The sequence below is a fragment of the Coregonus lavaretus genome (assembly GCF_964263955.1).
Source record: "Coregonus lavaretus genome assembly, chromosome: 14".
Lineage (NCBI taxonomy): Eukaryota > Metazoa > Chordata > Actinopteri > Salmoniformes > Salmonidae > Coregonus > Coregonus lavaretus.
In genome coordinates, this window is record NC_140001.1 from 31,182,236 (window position 1) to 31,209,494 (window position 27,259).

Here is a 27,259-nt window from a genome sequence, read left to right on the forward strand (position 1 = left end):
TCTCCTATAGATCTCCATTTTTATGGAACAGTCTGCCTACCCATGTGAGAGACGCAGACTCGGTCTCAACCTTTAAGTCTTTACTGAAGACTTATCTCTTCAGTAGGTCATATGATTGAGTGTAGTCTGGCCCAGGAGTGTGAAGGTGAACGGAAAGGCTGGAGCAACGAACAGCCCTTGCTGTCTCTGCCAGGCCGGTTCCCCTCTCCACTGGGGTTCTCTGCCTCTAACCCTGTTGCAGGGGCTGAGTCACTGGCTTGCTGGTGCTCTTTCATGCCGTCCCTGGGAGGGGTGCGTCACTTGAGTGGGTTGAGTTACTGACGTGATCTTCCTGTCTGGGTTGGCGCCCCCCCTTGGTTTGTGCTGTGGTGGAGACCTCTGTGGGCTATACTCGGCCTTGTCTCAGGATTGTAAGTTGGTGGTTGGGGATATCCCTCTAGTGGTGCGGGGGCTGTGCTTTGGCGGAGTGGGTGGGGTTATATCCTTCCTGTTTGGCCCTGTCCGGGGGTTTCTTCGGATGGGGCCACAGTGTCTCCGGACCGCTCCTGTCTCAGCCTCCAGTATTTATGCTGCAGTAGTTTATGTGTCGGGGGGCTGGGGTTAGTTGGTTATACCTGGAGTACTTCTCCTGTCTTATCCAGTGTCCTGTGTGAATTTAAGTATGCTCTCTCTAATTCTCTCGTTCTCTCTTTCTCTCTGAGAACCTGAGCCCTAGGACCATACGTCAGGACTACCGGGCATGATGACACCTTGCTGTCCCCAGTCCGCCTGGCCTTGCTGCTATTCCAGTTTCAACTGTTCTGCCTGCGGCTACGAAACCCCTACCTGTCCCAGACCTGCTGTTTTCAACTCTTAATGATCGGCTATGAAAAGCCAACTGAGAGACCTGAGCCCTAGGACCATACGCCGGGACTACCGGCCGTGGTGACTCCTTGCTGTCCCCAGTCCGCCTGGCCTTGCTGCTATTCCAGTTTCAACTGTTCTGCCTGCGGTTATGGAACCCCTACCTGTCCCAGACCTGCTGTTTTCAACTCTTAATGATCGGCTATGAAAAGCCAACTGAGATGTATTCCTGATTATTATTTGACCATGCTTGTCACTTATGAACATTTTTGAACATCTTGGCATGGTTCTGTTATAATCTCCACCCGGCACAGCCAGAAGAGGACTGGCCACCCCTCATAGCCTGGTTCCTCTCTAGGTTTCTTCCTAGGTTTTGCCTTTCTAGGGAGTTTTTCCTAGCCACCGTGCTTCTACACCTGCATTACTAGCTGTTTGGGGTTTTAGGCTGGGTTTCTGTACAGCACTTCGAGATATTAGCTGATGTAAGAAGGGCTATATAAAATAAAATTGATTGATTGATTGATCATTCCTATTTTAGGTCAATCTACTAACCCATACAGAAGCCGTACCCCTTTCCTGCAGTCAAATTACCAAATCGCCCTCTAGTGGCCTCATGCTGGAATGTTATTAACAAACATTATTTCAAAAAACCCACCGAAAATCCGGTGTTTCTATGTCAAATGGTTTTGTTACAGTTCAGTCTTCTGTGATGTATATAGTTAAGCAATAAGGCCAGAGGAGGTGTGGTATATGGCTAAAATATCAAGTCTAAGGGCTGTTCTTATGCACGATGCAACGCAGAGTGCCTAGCTGTGGTATACTGGCCATATACAACAAACCCCTGAGGTGCCTTTTTGCTTTTATAAACTGGTAACCAACGTAATTAGAACAGTAAAACATGTGGTCCTCTGTAGCTCAGCTGGTAGAGCACGGCGCTTGTAACGCCAAGGTAGTGGGTTCGATCCCCGGGACCACCCATACACAAAAATGTATGCACGCATGACTGTAAGTCGCTTTGGATAAAAGCGTCTGCTAAATGGCATATTATTTATTATTATTATTATCTGTATAGACACCTTTTGTCATGCTTCCAAGTCCAACCACCTCTGCCAGTTTTCTCCTTACTGGTGAGGGCAGCCCCATCTGCAATTTAGCTTGCAAAATTGACTGCTCTATTTGACTCACATCTGGATCATTTCCAGTAATATTTCTCCACACTTGATGAGCTCTTGACACATAGGCTCTCGGATTTTCTTGTTGTCCTAGTGGGTCAATCAGAATATTGTCACGATGCACATTTGTTGAAAATGTATATTTTCAGTGCTCTCCACAGCCTATTTCTACTTGCAGCTAACAACTCAGGATCATTCACCGCAGTCCCCACATATCGATTAAGTCCAGCTCTCTGAAAAATTTCTTCCATCCCTGGAATCCCAAGGAGATTAGCCAAAAGTCTCTTAATGTCTCCTATGGCAGATTGTGTTCCCACCGTAATTTCTTCCAACTTTGAAATCCAAGGATATGCTCCATCTTGAAGAGTAGGCAGCTTCTCAAGTATATCTGACATATCGGTATTCTTCAAAGGCTTATACTCCAGGTTCTGTCCTCTAATTATCACTGGCATCATCTTCTTACTTGTGCTCCCTTTTCTTGTCCGCAATGTATCCTTCCTCTGACATTTTTGGGATTCTTTTTTTCAGCAGTTTTTCCTTCTGTATCTTCAGCTTCTTGAGTTGTTCTTCCAATTCTCTTACTTCTTCTAAATTATTCGACTTATCCAAGCATGATATGCATCGATCCATATCTCTTTCTATTTCTTCTGTGCTAGTCATTGGAGGATAAAATCCTCTTGAACATGAAGCACCTTTAATCTCCAAATTTTCATCGCTGTCTCCATCTTCACTTTCATCAGAGCTCGGATCTCTTGTATCCTTCTTCTTCCAACTTCCATCACCCCTTCTTTCCGCTCTGGCCAACCTCCGTCTGATCACAGGGTCATATCCACCCATGATCTCTTCTGAATCACTGTGATCATCATCATCTTCAAATTCCATCCTCCTGAACCTCACTCTACCCTTAGTTTCCAGACATGTCATTGTCTTCTTACTTTTGGAGTTTGGATTAATCTTTATGGTCGTTTCTGCTTGTCCTCTCTCTATTATTCTTTCATCTTCATCTCTGATGCAATAATCACCCTCCTGAATGATCACTGGAAGCTGAGGATAGACATCCTTAAACTCTATTTCTTCCTCGTAAGGTGGGGGTCTTTTTGCTGAATCCATATGTGAGAAAGGTGTATTGACTTCTGCCATTAGTTTTTCTGTTACCTTCGCCTCTTTTGCCATTTTCTCTATACCTCTGTCTCTTATCTTTTGTATCTTTTATCAGTTTTTGTCAATGTCAGGCCAACGTTTATTCCATTTTCCAGATAACCTTGCAATACCATTAACTAGAGGATTACTATTTTTTACTACATCAACAGGAGTAATTACTTTCATAGTTTTGATGTCCTTTTTCCCCATTGTAACAACTCTTTTATATTCCTTTATTGTGAATTATTGTATTATTATTATTATTATTATTATTTTAAACTAATTAATTTGTAAACCAAAAAATACTTTAAGCTATGTAGCTTATCATTCCCTCCTATTTTTTTTTTCTTCTACCAAATTATTGAATAGTGGCAATCTTACCACATCCGATAAAGAAAGGTAAAGGAAACTAGTCAACTTCAGAGCAATCAAAAAAGAAAGACCTGTAATCCAGCAACACTACAGCACCCACAAACCAATTGCTTAATAAGCACCCAATCACTTTAATTTTACAGAATAATCTCAGTGCTGGATTTCCAACACAACTCTAATCAAAACAACCCATGCACAAAAAACCCTAATGTGCAATTCTCAATTACATCAATTGATCAGTCTGTTGCCAAGTCCCTGCCAAATGGTCACAACATGAAATATTATATGCATACACAATGTATCTATTATATCCTGTAGGGGAAAGTAAGTTTGTGGATAGAACAGTACTGGCCTTAATTGGACTGGATCCTGGGCAGCACACGCTGTCGCGTGACGCACTGGTCAGCACCTCCTCTCTCTCTGTCTCCTCCTTCTCGTTTCTCACATCACAGGAGAACAAAAGAAACAGACAAGAATGTAGTATTTTATGCACTCACTGGGTTATTTAAACCATACAATACCCTTTTAGACATACCTATGTTCACATTTGCGCTAAGAAATAAACAAACAGCTTAACTCAGGAATATTATAAATAGTGCAATATTTTTTATTATTTTTTTTTTCATTTATAAATTCAATGGATCTCAATCAAATGGTTTCATAGTTAAGCAACAGCCACTTAACAGAATAATTTATTGTGTGTACTCAAAGTCTCCCCCTTTCTTTTTCAGCTATAAGTCTGCGTCTCCCAGCAGCTCAGTGCAGGCAGGGGAGTGGCCTATTCGCTCTATGCAACTCTAAACTCATAAAATCCCACACATGCGCAGCTCATTTGCTAGTGCGATTTCAAGGTGAGAGGAGCTCTCCCACAGTAACTTTTCTCTAAGTCAAACAGCAGACAGACCAGCTGTCCCTCCGTTCTTTCCAACACAGACAAACAGTAACACTGAACAAAACGCACAAACCAACACAAAACATAGAACACAAATCCTACTTCGAAGTTTTTTAACGTAACTATAGTCTATTTTCCCTCTCCTCTTTCTTCACCCATTCTACTCCAATCCGCAGATTTTATACTCATTTTCTTATCCATTACAAATCCTCTCTATACAATCATAACGTCCTCCCGGGGGCTCATAGTTTTTTAACAAATTTGAAAACGTTCTCTCAAATGGAGACTCATAAGGTTTTAACCGTAATTAACACACACTCTCTTTCTCTCACACACACATAATCAACAAGAATGCATCCATTCATACCGCATGCTTCCGTCGCTCCTATTTCCTTTATAGTCCTTCCTAAATTTGTGCTACCTTGAGTTGCAGATATTCAATGAGAGGCTACTTCGGACATATAGCTCGTCAACTATATACCGAGAGGTAACATACAATTGAATGTATATTCTACAATCTCACAGTTCCTTGAACTGACCTGAAAATTCACCTAGTGACTCTCCAGGATTTGTGGCCCATCTAATGATCGCCTCGTTTGAGGGCTTCCGTAGATCAGCGACATCCTAACGGAATACATTTTTCCTTAGTTCCTTGTCCTATTCCTTCATTCTATTCCTTTTCCCTTTAATTTTATTCAAGCCAATTTCCCTGGGCCCAGTGTTATCAATTCCTTTTTTCCTTAGATCTTGTATTATATTCACACTCCCCCTTGTTTGCGTTGTTTCCAACGCAAACAAATTTAGAAATTTAGAACGGAATCTTATCACACAGCAAAAAACTGCAAGGCGCACACACAAGTTCTCAACGGTGCATCCCCCAACGCACACACACAGCCACACGAACTGACCAGTGCCCAAAGTGGTGAGAAAGCTCACCCTTATCCGCCGGACTCTGGAGCGAGAGTCATCTCGGAGCCCATGATGCAACGCTGAAATAGACGCAACACGTCCCAAAATCCTCGTCGCCAATTTCTGTGGTGGCCGAACATGCTGCAATGCTGTGTTGACAAGGAATCCGCTGACACTGTACTTGATTATAACTTTTATTACATCATAGATTACAGCATCAATTTACAGACTTCTGCAGAGTCTGGAGAGCCACGAAACCCAATCTCAAATATGATAGCTCTCCCCGTCCTTTGTTCCAACATGGTATATATCCTATGTAACACAAAATGGCGTGTTTTGAATAGACCAATCCCTGGCCTCCACTGTTTTAGGGGGCCCCTATAGTAACACTTTCCAGATGTTTCCGCACAGTAGAGTTCATTTAACCAACCATATGAAAACCTCAGCCAAAGCTATAAATTGTTCAGATACTACAGAGGGCATTAATCAGAGAGGCAACAAAGAGACCAAAGATAACCCTGAAGGAGCTGCAAAGCTCCACAGCGGAGATTGGATTATCTGTCCATAGGACCACTTTAACCGTACACTCCTCAGAGCTGGGCTTTACGGAAGAGTGGCCAGAAAAAAGCCATTGCTTAAATCAAAAAATAAGCAAACACGTTTGGTGTTCGCCAAGGCCATGTGGGAGACTCCCCAAACATATGGAAGAAGGTACTCTGGTCAGATGAGACAAAAATTGAGCTTTTTGGCCATCAAGAAAAATGTCTGGCGCAAACCCAACACTTCTCATCACCCCGAGAACACCATCCCCACAGTGAAGCATGGTGGTGGCAGCATGCTGTGGGGATGCTTTTCATCGGCAGAGACTGAGAAACTGGTCAGAATTGAAGGAATGATGGATGGTGCTAAATACAGGGAAATTCTTGAGGGAAACCTGTTTCAGTCTTCCAGAGATTTGAGACTGGGACGGAGTTTGACCTTCCAGCAGGACAATGACCCTAAGCATACTGCTAAAGCAACACTTGAGTGGTTTAAGGGGAAACATTTAAATGTCTTGCAATGGCCTAGTCAAAGCCCGGGCCTCAATTCAATTGAGAATCTGTGGTATGACTGAAAGATTGCTGTACACCAGCGGAACCCATCCAACTTGAAGGAGCTGGAGCAGTTTTGCCTTGAAGAATGGGCAAAAATCCCAGTGGCTAGATGTGCCAAGCTTATAGAGACATACCCCAAGAGACTTGCAGCTGTAATTGCTGCAAAAGGTGGCTCTACAAAGTATTGACTTTGGGGGGGAGTGAATAGTTATGCACGCTCAAGTTTTTTGTTTTGTCTTATTTCTTGTTTGTTTCACAAGAAAAAATATTTCACATCTTCAAAGTGGTAGGCATGTTGTGTAAATCAAATGATACAAACCCCCTAAAAATAAATTTAAATTCCAGGTTGTAAGGCAACAAAATAGGAAAATTGCCAAGGGGGGTGAATACTTTCGCAAGCCAGTGTGTGTGTGTGTGTGCATGGATGGATGGATGGATGGATGGATGGTACCAGTCAAAAGTTTGGACACACTTACTCATTCAAGGGTTTTTCTTTATTTTTAATATTTTCTACATTGTAGAATAATAGTGAAGACCTCAAAACTATGAAATAACACATATGGAATCATGTAGTAACAAATCAAAATATATTTTATATATAGTAGCCACCCTTTGCCTTGATGACAGCCTTGCACACTCTTGGCATTATCTCAACCAGCTTCATGAGGTAGTCACATGGAATGCATTTCAATTAACGTGTGTGCCTTAAGTTAATTTGTGGAATTTCTTTCTTCCTTAATGCGTTTGAGCCAATCAGTTGTATTGTGACAAGGTAGGGGTGGTATACAGAAGATAGCCCTATTTGGTAAAAGACCCAAGTCCATATTATGGCAAGAACAACTCAAATAAGCAAAGAGAAACGACAGTCCATCATTACTTTAAGACATGAAGGTCAGTCAATACAGAACATTTCACTTTGAAAGTTTCTTCAAGTGCAGTCGCAAAAACCATCAAGCGCTATGATGCAATTGGCGCTCATGAGGACCGCCATAGGAATGAAGACCCAGAGTTACCTCTGCTACAGAGGATAAGTTCATTAGTTACCAGCCTCAGAAATTGCAGCCCAAATAAACGCTTCACAGAGTTCAAGTAACAGACACATCTCAACATCAACTGTTCATAGGGGACTGTGTGGCCTTCATGGTCAAATTGCTGCAAAGAAACCACTACTAATGGACACCAATAAGAAGAAGAGACCTGCTTGGGCCAAGAAACACGAGCAATAGACATTAGACCGGTGGAAATCTGTCCTTTGGTCTGATGAGTCCAAATTTGAGATTTTTGGTTCAAACCGCAGTGTCTTTTGTGAGACACAGAGTAGGTGAACGGATGATCTCCACATGTGTAGTTCCCACCGTGAAGCCTGGAGGAGGAGGTGTTATGGTGCGGGGGTGCTTTGATGGTGACGCTGTATGTGATTTTATTTAGAATTCAAGGCACACTTAACAAGCATGGCTACCACAGCATTCTGCAGCGATACGCCATCCCATCTGGTTTGGGCTTAGTGGGACTATCATTTGTTTTTCAACAGGACAATGACCCAACACACCTCCAGGCTGTGTAAGGGCTATTTGACCAAGAAGGAGAGTGATGGAGTGCTGCATCAGATGACCTGGCCTCCAAAAACACCGACCTCAACCCAATTGAGATGGTTTGGGATGAGTTAGACCGCAGAGTGATGTAAAAGCAGCCAACAAGTGCTCAGCATATGTGGGAACTCCTTCAAGACTGTTGGAAAAGCATTCCAGGTGAAGCTGGTTGAGACAATGACAAGAGTGTGCAAAGCTGTCATTAAGGCAAAGGGTGGCTACGTTGAAGATCTCAAATATAAAATATATTTTGATTTGTTTAACACTTTTTTGGGGTTACTACATGATTCCATATGTGTTATTTTATAGTTTTGATGTCTTCACTATTATTCTACAATGTAGAAAATAGTAAAAATAAAGAAAAACCCTGGAATGAGTAGGCGTGTCCAAACTTTTGACTGGTACTGTATATAACAGCCTCAATTCGTCGGGGCATGGACTCTACAAGGTGTCGAAAGAGTTCGACAGGGATACTGGCCCATGTTGACTCCAATGCTTCCCACAGTTGTCATGTTGGTGGGATGTCCTTTGGGGGGTGGATGGAGATGTGTTGGGGGAATGGGATGGGAGGCTCACTTTTTGTTTATTTTCCTTTACGTACTAATTTTTTTGTTTTTTGTCTGTAATGCGATCATATTGATCAATACTTTGTATTTATGTACCTTTAAAAAAAAATTGGGGTAGGGCAAGCCCAAAGGTGAATACAAACGAAATATGAATTTCTATATTGTACCTTTTTAATCCCCCCCCCCCCCCCCCCCCCCCACCCCATTATAAATATATATATTAATAGTCACACAAGAAAAAATGATCCTCTGACCCTATTGTTTGACGTTGTTTTTCTGTCTGTCAGAGTGCAGTGGTGATGGAGAAGGAGGAGAAGGCGAGAAACGCTAAGCTGAAGCCCAAGAAGCGTAAGCTGCGACCGGAAGGGAAACGCACACATGAGTACATCTGCTTCTGCTGCGGAGAGGGAGGGGAGCTGGTCATGTGTGACAAGAAGGACTGCCCTAAAGCTTATCACCTGCTTTGTCTCAACCTCACCAAACCCCCATACGGTGTGTGTGTGTGTGTGTGTGTGTGTGTGTGTGTGTGTGTGTGTGTGTGTACATTAATAACCTTCTCTTTGTGTGTGTTTAGGTCGTTGGGAGTGCCCATGGCATGACTGCAGTGTGTGTGGTGTCCCCGCCTCATCCCTCTGTGACTTCTGCCCTCGCTCCTTCTGCCGGGAACATGAGGGGGGAGCTCTCACCCCCTCTACCCTGGAGGGTCGCCCCTGCTGCTCCAACCACGATCCTCTCAGCCCCCTGGGCCCCAACGCCAACCCCCCACACACTCACAGACACCCCCCTGGTACGGCCAGCATCAAAGAGGAGCCCAGCCAGGAGGACAGAGAGTAAAGCTGTCTCAAATCGCACCCTATTCCCTAATATAGTGCACTAGAAATGGAGCATAGGGTGTGATTTAGAGATATGCTATCAAGTGGAAGAGACCAGAACTTCAGCCAACAGTTACACCTGATATTCCCATGGGCTGGACAGAATGACTGACAGACCGAAGGACTGACAGGCGCAGACTTGGTGTGAGTAGTCAGTGGTTCTATATCAGAGAGCGGAGCAGAGCTCCTCTATCTAAGGATGGTGGGAGTGGAGGAGAGGGCAAGGGGAGATGGAGAGGTGTGCCAGACATCACCCCAAATAACCAGTGTTTCAGTTTCACCACTTCAGTGTGATTATGTCAACACTAACTGTGGAAACTCAGTTAGTGTTCTTGGTTACCGGCACTTTGAAGAACTCTGTGAGGGGGATGGAGAGGGGGTTTAAACCTTTTCCCACCATGCTGCTTTTCTCTTTGTTTACTTCCTGTGTGCTGGGGTTGCTAGTGGCCCATTGCCAGGGACCGCTTCAGATCCCCAGAAGGCTTTGCTGTGTGTTGGTGAGCCAGCAGAGCCAGGCCCAACACTCATCTACCACCCTCATCACTCCAGACATGATCTAGCTATCCCCATCTGTGTCTCTTTTCACAACGAGAAGAAAATTGATTTGTGCCATTTTCAGGATCACGCTATATTCCGACATTCCTTATACCTGTTTTTGATATACTTATTAATATATATATACACAGTGCCTTCAGAAAGTATTCATACCCCTTGAATTATTCCACATTTTGTTGTTACAGCCTGAATTCAAAACGGATTAAATATATTTTTTTTCTCACCCATCTACACACAATACTCCATAATGACAAAGTGAAAACATGTTTTTAGACATTTCTGCACATTTATTGAAAAATACATATTTAATTAACATAAGTGTTCACACCCCTGAGTCAATACATGTTAGAATCACCTTTGGCAGCGATTACAGCTGTGAGTCTTTCTGGGTAAGTCTCTAAGAGCTTTGCACACCTGAATTGTGCAGTATTTGCCCATTTATTATTTTCAGAATTCTTCAAGCTCTGTCAAATTGGTTGTTGATCATTGCTAAACAACCATTGTCATGTCTTGCAATAGATTTTCAAGCAGATTTTAAGTCCAAACTGTAACTCGGCCACTCAGGAACATTCACTGTCTTGGTAAGCAACTCCAGTGTAGATTTGGCCTTGTTTTTTAAGTTATTGTCCTGCTGGAAGGTGAATTCATCTCCCAGTGTCTGGTGGAAAGCAGAGTGAACCAGGTTTAATCTAGGATTTTGCCTGTGCTTAGCTCCATTTCGTTTCTTTTTTATCCTGAAAAACTCCCCAGTCCTTAATGATTACACGCATACCCATAACATGATGCAGCCACCACTATGCTTAAAAATATGGAGAGTGGTACTCCGTAATGTGTTGGATTTGCCCCAAAGATAACATAACACTTTGTATTCAGGACAAAAAGTGTATTGCTTTGCCACATTTTTTGCAGTATTACTTTAGTGCCTTTAGGATGCATGTTTTGGAATATTTTTCTTCTCTACAGGCTTCCTTCTTTTCACTCTGTCAATTAGGTTAGTATTGTGGAGTAACTATAATGTTGTTGATCCATCCTCAGTTTTCTCCTTTCACAGCCATTAAACTCTGTAAATGTTTTAAAGTCACCATTGTCCTCAAGGTGAAATCCCTGAGCGGTTTCCTTCCTATCCAGCAACTGAATCAGGAAGGATGCCTGTATCTTTGTAGTGACTGGGTGTATTGATACACCATCCAAAGAGTAATTAATAACTTCACCATGCTCAAAGGGATATTAGTGTGTGCTTTTTTTTCTTCTTTTTTTTACCCATCTACCAATAGGTGCCCTTCTTTGCGAGGCATTGGAAAACCACCCTGGCCTCTGTTTGAAATTCACTGCTCGACTGAGGGACCTTACAATTATCTGTATGTGTGGGGTACAGAGATGAGGTAAACACTATAATATTGCACACAGTGAATCCATGCAACTTATTGTTACTTGTTAAGCAAATGTTTATTCCTGAACTTTTATTTAGGCTTATCATAAGAAAGGTTTTGAATACTTATTGACTCAAGGCATTTCAGCTTTTCATTTTAATGAATTTGTAAAAAATTCAAAAAACATAATTCCACTTTGACATTATGGGGTATTGTGTGTAGGCCAGTTACCAAAAAATCTCAATTTAATCCATTTAAAATTCAGGATGTAACATAACAAAATGTGGAAAAAGTCAACGGGTGTGAATACTTTCTGAAGGCAGTTTGTGTGTGTGTGCGTATACATACATACGTACATACATACATACATACATACATACATACATACATACATACAGTACCAGTCAAAAGTTTGGACACCTACTCATTCAAGTGTTTTTCTTTATTTTTACTATTTTGTACATTGTAGAATAATAGTGAAGACATCAAAACTATGAAATAAAACATATGGAATCATGTAGTAACCAAAAAAGTGTTAAACAAATCAAAATATATTTTATATTTGAGATTCTTCAAATAGCCACCCTTTCCCTTGATGACAGCTTTGCACACTCTTGGCATTCTCTCAACCAGCTTCACCTGGAATGCTTTTCCAACGGTCTTGAAGGAGTTCCCACATATGCTGAGCACTTGTTGGCTGCTTTTCCTTCACTCTGCCATCCGACTCATCCCAAACCGTCTCAATTGGGTTGAGGTCAGGGGATTGTTAAGGCCAGGTCATCTGATGCAGCACTCCATCACTCTCCTTGGTAAAATAGCCCTTACACAGCCCGGAGGTGTGTTGGGTCATTGTCCTGTTGAAAAACGAATGATAGTCCCACTAAGCCCAAACCAGATGGGATGGCGTATCACTGCAGAATGCTGTGGTAGCCATGCTGGTTAAGCGTGCCTTGAATTCTAAATAAATCACACAGTGTCACCAGCAAAGCACCCCCACACCATAACACCACCTCCTCCATGCTTTATGGTGGGAAATACACATGCGGAGATCATCCATTCACCCATACCGCGTCTCACAAAGACACTGCGGTTTGAACCAAAAATCTCCAATTTGGACTCCAGACCAAAGGACAGATATCCATCGGTCTAATGTCCATTACTCATGTTTCTTGGCCCAAGCAGGTCTCTTCTTCTTATTGGTGTCCATTAGTAGTTGTTTCTTTGCAGCAATTCGACCATGAAGGCCTGATTCACACAGTCCCCTCTGAACAGTTGATGTTGAGATGTGTCTGTTACTTGAACTCTGTGAAGCGTTTATTTGGGCTGCAATTTCTGAGGCTGGTAACTCTAATGAACTTATCCTCTGCAGCAAAGGTAACTCTGGGTCTTCCATTCCTGTGGCAGTCCTCATGCGCGCCAGTTGCATCACAGCGCTTGATGGTTTTTGCGACTGCACTTGAAGAAACCTTCATGTCTTAAAGTAATGATGGACTGTCGTTTCTATTTGCTTATTTGAGTTGTTCTTGCCATAATATGGACTTGGTATTTTACCAAATAGGGCTATCTTCTGTATACCACCCCTACCTTGTCACAACACAACTGATTGGCTCAAACGCATTAAGAAGGAATGAAATTCCACAAATTAACTTTTAAGAAGGCACACCTGTTAATTGAAATGCATTCCAGGTGACTACCTCATGAAGCTGGTTGAGAGAATGCCAAGAGTGTGCAAAGCTGTCATCAAGACAAAGGGTGGCTATTTGAAGAATCTCAAATATAAAATATATTTTGATTAGTAAAAAACAAAAAAAATGTACTACATTATTACATATGTGTTATTTCAGAGTTTTGATGTCTTCACTATTATTCTTCAATGTAGAAAATAGTAAAAATAAAGAGAACCCCTTGAATGAGTAGGTGTGTCAACTTTTGACTGGTAGTGTACATACATACTGAAAAAAATTATAAACGCAACATGCAACAATTTCAAAGATTTTCGTAAGTTACAGTTCATATAAGGAAATCAGTCAATTGAAATAAATTCATTAGGCCCTAATCTATGGATTTCACTGGGAATACAGATATGCTTCGGTGGTTCATAGATACCTTTAAAAAATTAAGGTAGGGGTGTGGATCAGAAAACCAGTCAGTATCTGGTGTGACCTCCAAAAAATGTGCCTCATGCAACGCGACACATATCCTTCGCATAGAGTTGATCAGGCTGTTGATTGTGGCCTGTTGAATGTTGTCCCACTCCTCTTCAATGGCAGTGCGAAGTTGCTGGATATTGGCAGGAAGAACTGGGAAATGTTCAGCTTCCAGAAATTGTATACAAATCCTTGCATCATGGGGCCATGCATTATGATGCTGAAACATGAGGTGATGGCGGCGGATGAATGGCACGACAATGGGCCTCAGGATTTTGTCACGGTATCTCTGTGCATTCAAATTGTCATCGATCAAATGCAATTGTGTTGTCCGTAACTTATGCCTGCCCATACCATTACCCCACCGCCACCATGGGGCACTCTGTTCACAACGTTGACATCAGAAAACCGCTAACCCACACAACGCCGTACACGCTGTCTGCCATCTGCCTGGTACAGTTGAAACCGGGATTCATCCGTGAAGAGCACACTTTTCCAGCATTCCAGTGACCATCGAATGTGAGCATTTGCCCACTGAAGTCGGTTACGACACCAAACTGCAGTCAGGTCAAGACCCTGGTGAGGACGACACGCACGCAGATGAGCCTCTCTGAGACGGTTTCTGACAGTTTGTGCAGAAATTCTTCAGTTGTGCAAACCCACAGTTTCACCAGCTGTCTGGGTGGCTGGTCTCAGATGATCCCGCAGGTGAAGAAGCCAGATGAGGAGGTCCTGGCCTGACGTGGTTACACATGTTTCGCAGTTGTGAGGCCGGTTTGACATACTGCCAAAATCTCTAAAACGCTCCCTTAAACTTGAGACATCTGTGGCATTGTGTTGTGTGACAAAACTTCACATTTTAGTGGCCTTTTATTGTCCCCATCACAAGGTGCACCTATGTAATTATCATGCTGTTTAATCAGCTTCTTGATACGCAACACCTGTCATGGATGGATTATATTGGCAAAGGAGAAATGCTCACTAGCAGAGATGTAAACAAATTTGTGCAAAAAAATAGAGAAATAAGCTTTTTGTGTTTATGGAACTTTTCTGGGATCTTTTATTTCAGCTCATGAAACATGGGACCAACACTTTATGTTGCGTTTGTAGTTTTTGTTCTGTGTGTGTGTGTGTGTGTGTGTGTGTGTGTGTGTGTGTGTGTGCGTTATATATCCACACACACACTCAGTGGCCAGTTTTTTAGGTACACCACCCCGTTCAAAAAAATGGTTCACTCCTACAGACAGTGAGTCAAGTAACCATGGCCTGCTATATAAAGCAGGCAGACGGGCATTGAGACATCAGTTACTGTTTGATTGAATGTTAAATGGGCAAAACGAGTGACCTAAGCGACTTTGAGAGTGGTATGATCGTCAGTGCCAGGCGCGCCGGTTCCAGTATCTCAGAAACGGCCGGCCTCCTGGGCTTTTCATGCACAACAGTGTCTAGGGTTTACCGGGAATGGTGCGACAAACAAAAAACATCCAGTCAGCGGTAGTCCTGCGGTCGAAAACAGCTCGTTGATGAGAGGTCGAAGGAGAATGGCAAGAATCGTGCAAGCTAACAGGCGGCCCACAAACAGGCAAATAACGCAGTACAACAGTTGTGTGCAGAACGGCAACTCGGAACGCACAACTCGTTGTTCCGGATGGGCTATTGCAGTAGACGACCACACTGGAAAAACATTGCCTGGTCCGACGAGTCCCGTTTACTGTTGCATCATGCTGATGGCAGAGTCAGGATTTGGCGTAAGCAGTATGAGTCCATGGCCCGATCCTGCCTGGTGTCAACTGTACAGGCTGGTGGCGTAATGGTGTGGAGAATGTTTTCCTGGCACATGTTAGGTCCCTTGATACCAATTGAGCAATGTTTCCATGTCCCGAAGAATTCAGGACCGTACTGGAGGCAAATGGGGTCCGACCCGCTACTGGATGGGTCTACCCAATTCACTAGGTTAGTGAAGTGTTATATTATACAGATATGGTCCCAGTCTGTTTGTACACAGTAATGCAGCCAGCCTAGAGGAACTCACTTCCAATCAGATAGCTGGATGTTCATTGGCCCTGTGTGCAGTAATGTAAGTGATGGTGTGTACTGTACTGTCCACCAAATGTTATGTTTTAAATTGTTCTGCTAAACCTTTTTAAAGCACTTTCACAGTTTATTGCTCCATACTTTTGGTAGGTCATAACATACATGTATATAATACAACATGACATTGTACATGCTTGAAATGGATACCTCTTTTCTGTAGTAATGTAGGAATTTTTAACTGTTTTGTAACTTCTGCTCTAGGTCCAATGACATGATCCAAATATCTTTTTGACTGAAAACGTTCTCTCACACAAGTTACTGCTGAACACATTTTCTGTTTTTTTATCATAGTAGAACGACTAACGCCCTCATCTAAATTCAAGGTATTTAGTACATTCAGTATTTTGCCCTAGTGGGTATTTATTTTCACTTTTTGTATGACTGTGTGCATCTCCACAAATTGGTTTTGTATCAACATTAAGTTATACAGTACCTCGGTATCAGATAAGTAAACATAATGTAAAGATTATGTACAGTGTTTTTAATCTCATCATCCTATGACAGATTTTTGTAATTATATCACACCTTTTATACTAGTTGATTTATGTATCAAAAACACCTATTGGAAATCCGCACCCTCCCAAAGTATTAAGTAACAGGCTATAAAACAATAGGGAGATTTAAAATGGATGATTCTGTATGTCGTTGTCTTTACATTTCATATATTTTATATTAGTGTAAATGGTACCACTGTTTGATAACAGCTGCTCCTCATAGGCCAAGCTGTCTGTATTGTGACTCACTGTACTAATGTTAAAGCAGTTAAAAGCAATTGAACATTGTGATGTAAAGTAACCGAGCACTTAATTCAGCCTAAACTCAAATGATCATGTTGAACCTAGAACATTTAGTCTGCTAATCTTGTCTGAGCCTGTGCTTTCTCTTCTCTGGAACATTACTGACTGATTATGTCACCCAAATATACAAGGTTGTCAAACGTTTCCATACCTCTTGTTGTCTAGTGTCAAATTGTGTCCACATTCATGTCTTAACGAAATAGAATTAGATTGTGCCAATATCTTACATTAATTTGGGATTGAAGCCTGCTGATTTCTCCTAATACATTTAGCAGGGTAAACACAATTTAATGGAATATGGACTCGGCTGCTCTCAAACCTGCCAAATGATAGTATATTCTTTCGATAGGTGTAGATGGGTGTTAGATTTAGATCATGTCAGTACTTAGGCTGTGGTCCACACAGTGCATGATCATATAGGTGCATCAAGGCACTGTCAGATTTTTAACAACCTTTTAAAACTTGAATTATATTTTTTTCTTTCATTTCTTGATTTTTGTATTGTTTTGTACTACAAATCAATATGTTCACAAACCTCATGAGTATTTTACTGATAACTGATTTGACATGGTAGATATCTATGATAGATATTAGGCCTATTCATTCTGAGCCACATCTCAGGTCCTCTTCACTGTCTTGTCATGGTTTGTAAAGGAGTCCCTAGTCTTTAAGCCTTCTCTAACCTTCAATTAGTGACCATTGTAAACTGGACCATTGTATGCTTACTCCAACACAAAAGCAATTTGTGCAGAAGTATATAATTTTCACCTAAGACTTGATGCACCCCTTCCATTCTGAAAGGAGGGTAAATCTGAATCTGTTTTATCAGTTGGGGACATCTTTTATATCCATTTTTAAAGCTCCTTTGTTGTTATGTTGAAAACAACCACATGTGGATGCTCTTGTATGTCATTGTATTCTGTTTTATCCTCTATTGGTATCGCACACAGATTATCCAGGCCAACCCAATAGCCTTTATTTTTTGCACCTGTTTTGAAACTTACTCACTTTATGCCAGTTGGACTTGAACACAACATTCAGCCTGTACAATGACCATATAGTCGTCATTCTGTTTGCCACAGACATTATAGATTTGAATCATGTTTTTACATTATCTTCCTCACTGAAGAGGAAGTCAAACAGTAGGGTTACGAAGACTGAGTTATCAAAGTATTATCTTCCAACGACTTTGGATGGGGCTCTTTTTGAATCATACGTTTCTGTTCCACACCTTTCAGTTAATGTTTATTTTGTGCAATACTATTTGTTATTTCTGTCATTACAGGTGATTGACATGCTCTCCCAGACATTAGGAAAAACAGGGATTTCAGAGGAACTAATTTCTCCAGTCATGTAGTCAAACTGCTCTGGGGATTCCGCCGGGGTTGTATCTATCTCTTAATGTTGCTTGAACACAAAGTTACCATATTGTTTTACTGTTCAGCAGTCTGTTATTGCATAATGTTAAGACTTGTACATAGATTGCATTGAACTTGCATAGGATAATGTTACTGTGGCGTGCTATTGCCTGTAAAATTCTGCTTCTAAATGTGTGTGTGACTGTGAGGATGCCACTCTTTTGTACATGACTGTCTTTTTATTTTTTTCATTCTAAAGGAGGTTGAGGTGGAGCCGAGGAGTTCAGACATGCCTGAAGTTTGACTTAAATAAAGCTGTACTGTGTCTCAGTGGAAGTAATTTGTGTCTCTCTTCATTTAAAATAGAATATCACTTTCAGTTGGCAGATTAAAATCATTTATAGTAATTGCATTTCTTTTTGCTGTGCATGAGCCCAAAGGCACTCTTGGGTCATATTAATCCATTTTGTTATTCTACCATTTGCCCACTAGAGGTCGCCCCGTTAACGTGACGTGGCATCGTACTTTATGCTGCGTTAAAGACAACTGGAAACGTGTGAAGAACCAGCTCCGACTGGGAAAAATTGTTTTGAACGGTCATCCAACTTGGAATTCCAAGTTGAAAACTCGTGGATCTTTATAGAGCTCTGACTTTCCGACCTGAAGATCACTGATGTCATGATTTGACCTTGTTTTTTTCCGATATCCCAGAAGTCTTGAAAGCACCATTATTTTTCGACAAAGACCGACAAGAAGCTTTCTCCTCCTCCGGGCATCTCTCTCGCAGGTCTCTAGCTATACCGGTTTAGCGGATGGGAGAAGTATGATGATGATGGGGAGGCCCAGGTCACGGTAGCTAGCAGTGCGAGTATGAGGAGAAAGACGTAACTAAACACCGAGTTTAAGGTTGGTCCTCCTGGTTTAGACCGCTTGAAATGCGAAAATGCTCCTAAACGTTATTCCCAGATGTGTGGCTAGAGACAGATGATGTAGCTAGGCTAACGTTACTAGCAAGAATATAAAGATGTAGCCAGCTATCTATACGAGAGCAGGGCACTGTTTAAGATGAATAAATAATGAATAATTTGTTTAGGGTATACTTTATCCGATTTAGTTGGCCATTTTAAAGAGCACCACGAGGAAATAGTATCCTATCAATTCATCGTGATGCTTGGTTCGATATGGAACAAGAAAGACTAGCATGCCTTCTCCAGTACCTGTTCTTGAACCAATCAATTTATTTTATTTGGTTCACACTGCCATATGTCAACAAAGTAAGACTTAAAAATGTGTTATACGTGTGTTATGACATGACTTTTGTCGTAAATGTATTTTGAAACCATGTTATTTCGTCCCCCCTTCCTCACAGTTTTGGAGAGGATTCCAGTGGATTTACCAAGTGATCTGTCTGGAAACTAACCTGATAAACAAGATGAAGAGGGGTTTGCTGCGTGGCTTACTGCCAGAGGTGTCTATCCGACTGCTGCTTCTGGTTGTCTTCCTGTGAGTCATTAAAATTGAAACATCGCAATAACATTTACAAATGTGTTCCATATGGACTTGTCTGGTGCAACTCAAATGAACAAAACATGTCTGTGTGTGTTATCTCCCTCAGTGTGACAGAGCAGCTTCCACCCTTTATTCGTGAGATCCAGGCAGAGGAGATGTGGCTGTATAGGTTTCACAGAGTGGAGAACGACCATGTCCCCACCTCTCTCATGTTTGTGAGTACTGGTGTGTGTCAGGGGGAGGCACTGACTGAATTCGCAGGACTCATGGAACATTGAATGTGAATATTTGTTCTGCCGGTAGTACTTTAGATTACAGCACAGGATAAACTGGAGAGTAACAATAACTTGTTACCATACTATTGCCATGTTATTACCAGGTAATCTTGTGCTTTAATGTAAAGTGCTACCATTCTGTCTTACAAATTATATTGCTATGGTACTGACCATGTCCCTCGTATCAGAGCGTGGCATGTTTCACTCCATTCCTGGTGATCCTGCTTTTCACCTTTCTGAAGAGAGCTGAGAGAGGAGACGTGAGAGAGGCCTCACTAGGTAAGGCCTGACTGTAGAACTACACATGCTGTTTGGCATCAGAGCAGCTGCACAGAGATGTGTGTGTGTGTGAGAGAGAGAGAGATACTGACCCAGTTGTTTGCCTCTGTTCTTCAGCGGTGACTCTGGCTCTGGTACTGAACGGAGTTTTCACCAACGCCATCAAGCTGGTCGTAGGCCGGTGAGTACTAGTCTGGAGTGCTAGTATGGAGATGTAAAGTTAGAGTTGCATTGCTACAAGCTCAGTGTTATGCTGACTGGGTGTGATGTAATGTGTGTGTGTGCTTCAGGCCGCGGCCAGACTTCTTCTACCGCTGTTTCCCAGATGGACAGATGAACCTGGAGATGCACTGCAGCGGCGACCCGGAAGTGGTCATGGAGGGCAGGAAGAGCTTTCCCAGTGGACACTCCTCCTGTAAGGCCCAATCTGATTGGCTAGTCCTCATGCGAGAGCAGATCTGATGGGCTGTGAGACTACAGTGGGCTCATTCAGATTAAAAGCACATTAAGCTAGTTAGACTGGACCTGTGTGCGTGTGTATATGTGTGTGTTAACTTGGTGGTAACTTTGATAAACAAACAGCGTTGTGTTTATTCAGACACTGGCCTAAGCATTCTCATGTCAAGGATTCTCATGTCATTATGAATAAAATAGTTTATCCTACTTTGATACATGTGCCTGCCCCATCTTTGATCCCCGCTCTCTCCTCTCGTCTTGTCCCAGTTGCATTCACCGGACTGGGCTTCACAGCGCTGTATGTGGGGGGTAAGCTGCGGTGCTTTAGTCTGGGGGGTCAGGGCAGGGCCTGGAGAATGTGTCTCTTCCTCGCTCCTCTCCTCCTAGCCTTCATGATCGCTCTCTCCAGGACCTGCGACTACAAACACCACTGGCAAGGTGAGAGGGCTAACCATTAACCATATTCACTTTGAAAAGCGTTATAAACATATAAGAAATTATTATTCTAATCCACTATTGAGAGACGTGCTAAGATCTTTGTGTCACTTCTGTATATGTGTGTGTTGTCCCCCCTGTGTTTTAGATGTGTTGGTGGGTTCTGGTCTGGGCCTGGTGTTCTCTTGGCTCTGCTACAGACAGCACTACCCCTCCCTCCAGGACCCTGACTGTCACCGGCCACTACGCCACAGAGAGACTGTTCCTGCTGTGCAGGAACGCAAGCTGGCCAACTCCAACTACATATTACCCCTATAGCTCAACTCTAGCTATATAATACCCCTATAGCTGGCCAACTCCAAGTACTTACTACCCCTGTAGCTGGCCAAATCCAACTGCATACCACCCCTATAGCTCAAATCCAACTATATACTACCCCTATAGCTCAACTACATACCACCCATATAGCTGGCCAACTACATACTACCCCTATAGCTGGCCAACTACATATTACCCCTGTAGCTGGCCAAATCCAACTGCATACTACCCCTATAGTTCAAATCCAACTACATACTACCCCTCTAGCTGGCCAACTCCAAATGCATACTACCCCTATAGCTGAACTCCATTTACATACTACCCCTGTAGTCTTTCACTTCAACTACATACTACCCCTTCGTCCCGGGTTCGTTATATCTGGCCAACTGATCTCCAACTACATACTACCCTGATAGCGCTACTCAATGAGTGGTTGAGTAACTAGTGGTAGAAATGGGACCAGGCCCAAATGTTAACCCTGAGTGGGGAGGAGAGGGACTGTAATTCTTGAGCCCACCAGGTACCAGGTGCTAAGCTGTTAGTGCTACTGAAATCATTTGTATTCCCTGGAAGTAGGAAAGCAGTTTTCCTCTCAACACACACAATGGATTAACCACAGCAGTTAATAGTTTTTTTCCTCATATTATGATTCCCTGTTTGTTTTGTCTGATTTATAGTGCACTACTTTTGACAACAGCCCTATAGGCCCAAATCAAAAGTAGTGCACTGTATACGGAATAGGGTGCCATTTGGGAGGCAGACCTGTCTGTGGAGGTGAGGGTGCACTTTTCTGTAGAGTTCAGTGTCAACACTAGGATAGCAGTGGTCTAGAATCACATTACAGTTTGTACATTTAGAGTTCATCCTTTACATCAGTGGTCACCAACTGGTTGATCGTGATCGACTGGCAGATTTCCAAGCCATTCCTAGTCGATCACCAAACATTTCTGTAAAAAATAAATAATAATAAAGCCTTGCAATCCTAGTTTTTTTTTTATTCGTTTCGTGCTTTTGGCGGTAGGTGCACTTGATTCAGCAGACCTAGGGAAGTGTTCCCATTTTGAACTATTTTGTGTGTCTGAAGGTAGAACTCCACCTACCCGGCAGGCCCAGAGAGCAAATCAAGTGCACCTATTGGCCTACCGCTGGCCAATCAGATAGCTCAGATCATCATGTCTGCACAGTTTCCTCGCGCCATAGACTGTAAAAAGAAGCCTCGAACGCACAGCAAAGTTGATAATGTGAGATTTCAAAACGTTTAAAACCATGACTATAGAGACTCAACGAATAAACGAATACAGCAAAGAGCTGCTGTTTTTATGAGTAAGTTCATGTTTAAGTTGTTATTCATCACTGTCAACACTTTGTACAAACATTTTTATAATCCATAAAATGCGCGTTCTCGCTACTTCCACTCACACTACAACCAGCACTGCAGCTGCAATGAATGAGTATAGCAAAGTGTTTCGATAAGCTTGCATTGTTATTATTTGCGGCTTGTCTTTTTTAATATCAAGGAATATTTCACTTTCTCATAGGATTAACAACATGAATTGGTGCATGAGGCAGAAATAATGCAGTGCGACTTATGTTTCGCCGTCAGTTGGAGGACTGTGTCCCCTTTTCTTAGCGGAGGGAGGGAGAGCGGAGGAATGGTGAGTCGGTGAGAGACAGTCTCACCGCTGCTCCCTCCCTCCCCTCAGACTGACCATCAGATGCAGGCCATCAGTCCAGTAAAAAAAATATATATATATTATGCGCACTCAGCTGTGTCTCACAAGTAATACAACAAATGATCTATTACCAGTGTGATCATATACCAACATTTAAAAATATATAATTTCTAAATGGTGTGAGAAGAACAACATTGGCAGGGCAATTCAACAGTAGCCAATATGTAGTGATAATGTATTGGGCCTATAGCCTACTGCACAAACCTCATTGCTACAAAACTGTTTTTAATTGGTTAATGTTGCATAGGCTTACGTTTTTTAAGTCATGTTTTATTTATTTATCTGAGCGGTAGGATCTAGGCTTGCATTTTGACTCAGAAAGTGATCTTGACTCAGAAAAGGTTGGTGACCACTGCTTTACATTGTTTGTATTCCTGTGTATTTATTCCTGTTCAGTACAGATGTGTCTACAATTAAATTACTTAGTTGTACTGTGATGCTGGTAAAACTGATACCAGTATGCCAACTGCTGTATGGCTGACATCATTGAAATGTTTGGACTTTGGAGGCAGTTCTGTGATGGCAGTAACCCCAGTAAAGGCAATCAGATGGAGATGGTTTGGGATGTGAGGAAGATCAATTTTCCAGCAGAAACAGCTGACTGACTGATGTGTGCCTTTGTTAAATACTTTATTTGTTGTTTACATTCCTCTTTAAACCAATAAGCTATTCACTCTGCATGTACTGCACATATATACTTTACTGTATGCTTCCTATTTCTACTTGTTAAGTATTGTCTGTAGAAAACAACTTGGTCGAAGCGTAACTTGAACCTTCACGCAACTCTCTCATTGACATCAGTGAATGGTTTTCAGGAAACTTCGACTCACATGCATTTTTCAAGTTTTGCCATTACTGTGTATGCTTACATTGATTGTTTAACATCAATGTGATCAGATAGAATTTAACTTTACAATGTGTATAGATTTGATTCCAACTTGTTGTATTGCCTTTTTACTTCATCCAGTGTATTGTTGGTTAAATGTTTGTAGACATGGTGGCGTTTTATGGATTGTGTAAGGATACACAGGGTGTGTTTAGAATGGAATCGGGCCAACATACAGCTTCTAGAATGGAGTGGGAGAGGAATCAGTATAAGTGAATCTGATTTTATTTATGCTCATATTTATATGGTAATGTCAGTTTGCAATAAAGATAATTAATTTTAGGGCATGCAGAAGTTTACTTGAATTAAAACGTTATTTAGTTGCTAGGTTCCTTCTCCAATCTACTGATTGTACCCAATTGTTTTAATTTACATGCAACACACTAGCAATTTTTTGTGCATACGTGCATACTTGCATGTTCCACTGCTGAAGATTCTCTACTTTATCAGGGGTATAGGGGTTGTTTTAATATTAGGCTATTGCTTGTGTCCTTCCAGCTTCCACTTATCTGCCTTTTCGTGTAGAGGAGACGACTACAAGCTGCTCCTGTTAACACTGTAGCCTGATTGTATTTGTTGTGATGAACTTATTGGTGACACACTTTTACTATTATGTTTCTTAATAAACCACTCAAATCCACACATCGTCTGCTGCCTATTCTTCAACCGAACCATCAATAATGAAATAGTTGTTGCAGTAGAACAAATGAATAGCTACATCATCAAAGGTCAACAGAAGCCCCGTTTATACCTGGTGCTAAATAGAGGACACCTAGTCAGTTGCACAACTGAATGCATTCAACCGAAATGTGTCTTCCGCATTTAACCCAACCCCTCTGAATCAGAGAGGTGCCGGGGGCTACCTTAATCGACGTCGTCGGCGCCCAGTTGTTGGGGGTTAACTGCCTCGCTCAAGGGCAGAATGGCAGATTTTTCAACCTTGCCGGCTCGGGGATTCGAACCAGGGACCTTTCAGTTACTGGCCCAACACGCTTAATCGCTAGGCTACCTGCTAACATGCATCCTTTGTCCTGATTGTGTCCACATCCTGATTGTGCACACATTTGTAGATGATCAAAAGACGTGATCTGATCTTCCTTTCCTGACCACCTCCGGAGGTAGTCAGGCACTCATTGTGTCTGGATATCTAGACGCATTGTGTCTGTATATCTCACACGTGTAGATGGATCTGGACAGTGAAACCATTTAAATCATTATCCTCTATTCAATCTGTATAGCTGAAGCATTACAGAAAGCGCCAGAAAGGAAGAGGTGAAGCAAGAGGGATAACTGGGCCCAAAATCGGTCTTTTTTCATCTTATCCAAAGTGATTTACAGGAGCAATTAGGGTTAAGTGCCTTGCTCAATGGCACATCGATAGATTTTTCACCTAGTTGGCTCGGGGAGTAGAACCAGCGACCATTCGGTTACTGGTACAACGCGCTTAACCACTAAGCTACCTGCCGCCACCCCAGCATATGATGTTTTTTGTTTCGTTTCCCTCACCAAGCGAGGAGTTTTTGTATGGAGGTCAATGAGTTAACTAAAAATGTAATGGCTTATTTGCTACGTGTGGCTTATTTGATGGAGTAGAAGTTTCATAATGCAGTGTACTGATATAAGTAGGACACGTGACATCCTAGCAACTTTGAGAAAAAACACTTTATATCGGAGTTGTGCATGTTGTTCAACGCGTATCTGCCCTCTCATTGGCTAGAGTCGTCCCGACTGCATTCCATTTATGAAGACGTTTCTCTTCATCGTTACAGCGGCAACTTGAGTATCTGGTGAATATAATGGATAATCTGGGATATCGTGCTAGAAATGTTAAGGTAAAGGGAAACGGCATACCTAGTCAGTTGTACAACTGAATGCATTCAACTGAAATGTGTCTTCCGCATTTTACCCAACCACCCTCTGAATCAGAGAGGCGCGGGGGGCTGCCTTTAATCGACACTATGTCATCCGCGCCCGGGGAACAGTGGGTTAACTGCCTTGCTCAGGGGCAGAGGCGAAATTGCAGCGTTTATCGTGAATGCAGTCTCCGCTATAACGTGGGAACAATACCTTTACATTTCAATCATACTGTAACTCTGAATTTCGCGAAACAGATTGAACAGAGCACTAAAATGATTGGCAGGTGGCACCATTGATTTATGACATCAATGTCTTATCATTATTTGGAAAGAATATTCGTCAAATAATTTTCATACAGGGAGGGACCGGGAAATCTGGTCAGAATGTGGACACAGTGGACGAATAAGGGTCACAGGCAGCCCAATTTTGATTTTTTTTCAGAAATTGGTCTTTTGACCAATCAGATCAGCTCTGGAAAAGATCTGATGTGATAAGACCAATTAGTGGGAAAAAGATCAGAATTGGGCTGCCTGTGTAAACGCAGCCTAACAGCCATTTAAAAACCATATGTAGAGTCATATCTGAAAATATGGGCACAATCAGAATGTGGACAAGATCAGGACACATGACCAATGTTAGCACCAGGTATAAACAAGGCCAGAGATGTCTTTCTCTTTCACTGCCTCGTTCCATTTGAATGAAGGAAACAACTGCTACTAGTAGATGTAGCAGTTGTGGTTTCCTTAATTCAAACGGTGTTCTGATACAGACTGTTCTCACAGTGTCAGTAAGGCAGAGAGTAACAGATTGACCATCAAACTAATTCCACGACACCAAGAAAATCTAACTTCTGTTACAATAAAGGTAAGAATCTATTAACTTAGGAAACACCATGCCATTTGGGGAGGGGGAGGGGGGGGTAGAGTAATTATTATCTTGTTTGAAAAACCTTTCAGGCTACTTTTTTACTTTTTCAGTTGAAAAAGGATATCCCGAGTATAACTAATAGTAATATAAAGACACTTGGAGCCAAATGGCGATATTTAGAAGAAAAAAAAGGGAAAACTGAAATGAACACATTCACATCCATAAGGAAATGTATCATTTCCTTTTCTACACTTGTTCTCTGAGTTTACTGATGGGCAAATCTCCATATTGTTATTTTTTTTACAGTTTAGTATTTAATCTCAAAATAACCCCAGTTGGTAGGCTGTGAAATATGTGGTAGTTTGAGGGTACATTTTTCAACCTGTAACTCCACCAACTTGGTGAAAGTTTCAGGCCATTTACAAAAACCTGGGGACAAATACATATAAACTCAGTTTTTCACAATTCCTGACATTTAATCCTAGTAAAAATTCCCGGTCTTAGGTCAGTTAGGATCACCACTTTAGTTTAAGAATGTGAAATGTCAGAATAATAGTAGAAATAATTATTTATTTAAGCTTTTATTTATTTCATCACATTCCCAGTGGGTCAGAAGTTTACATACACTCAAATAGTATTTGGTAGCATTGCCTTTAAATTGTTTAACTTGGGTCAAACGTTTCGGGTAGCCTTCCACAAGCTTCCCACAATAAGTTGGGTGAATTTTGGCCCATTCCTGACAGAGCTGGTGTAACTGAGTCAGGTTTGTAGGCCTCCTTGCTCGCACACACTTTTTCAGTTCTGCCCACACATTTTCTATAGGATTGAGGTCAAGGCTTTGTGATGGCCACTCCAATACCTTGACTTTGTTGTC

General features: G+C 42.0%; 2 protein-coding genes across 2 annotated transcripts in view; both read left to right on the forward strand.

The window, feature by feature from the left end:
* Window positions 1-11,813, forward strand: part of LOC311141555 (histone-lysine N-methyltransferase NSD3-like) — a 52,856-nt gene extending 41,043 nt beyond the window's left edge. The window contains exons 23-24 of the mRNA XM_084176917.1: window positions 8,865-9,069; window positions 9,152-11,813. Of these exons, the coding sequence (XP_084033043.1) occupies window positions 8,865-9,069; window positions 9,152-9,411 (465 nt within the window). The 3' untranslated portion in view covers window positions 9,412-11,813. The remainder of the gene's footprint in view (window positions 1-8,864; window positions 9,070-9,151) is intronic.
* Window positions 11,814-18,362: 6,549 nt separating this feature from the next.
* On the forward strand, window positions 18,363-22,018 carry LOC311141569 (phospholipid phosphatase 5-like). The gene is made up of 8 exons (XM_084176937.1): window positions 18,363-18,676; window positions 19,140-19,273; window positions 19,386-19,494; window positions 19,743-19,833; window positions 19,951-20,014; window positions 20,124-20,248; window positions 20,557-20,727; window positions 20,873-22,018. The coding sequence occupies exons 2-8, from the start codon at window positions 19,203-19,205 to the stop codon at window positions 21,040-21,042; spliced, it is 801 nt and encodes a 266-aa protein (XP_084033063.1). The 5' UTR covers window positions 18,363-18,676; window positions 19,140-19,202; the 3' UTR covers window positions 21,043-22,018.
* Window positions 22,019-27,259: the final 5,241 nt, after the last annotated feature.

Bases quoted from the DNA above. Each gene is read 5' to 3' on its own strand.
- LOC311141569 (XM_084176937.1), top strand. From the start codon at position 19,203: ATGAAGAGGGGTTTGCTGCGTGGCTTACTGCCAGAGGTGTCTATCCGA. The intron at 19,495-19,742 runs GTGAGTACTGGT...CCCTCGTATCAG, and splicing joins TCCCCACCTCTCTCATGTTT to AGCGTGGCATGTTTCACTCC. The intron at 19,834-19,950 runs GTAAGGCCTGAC...TCTGTTCTTCAG, and splicing joins CGTGAGAGAGGCCTCACTAG to CGGTGACTCTGGCTCTGGTA.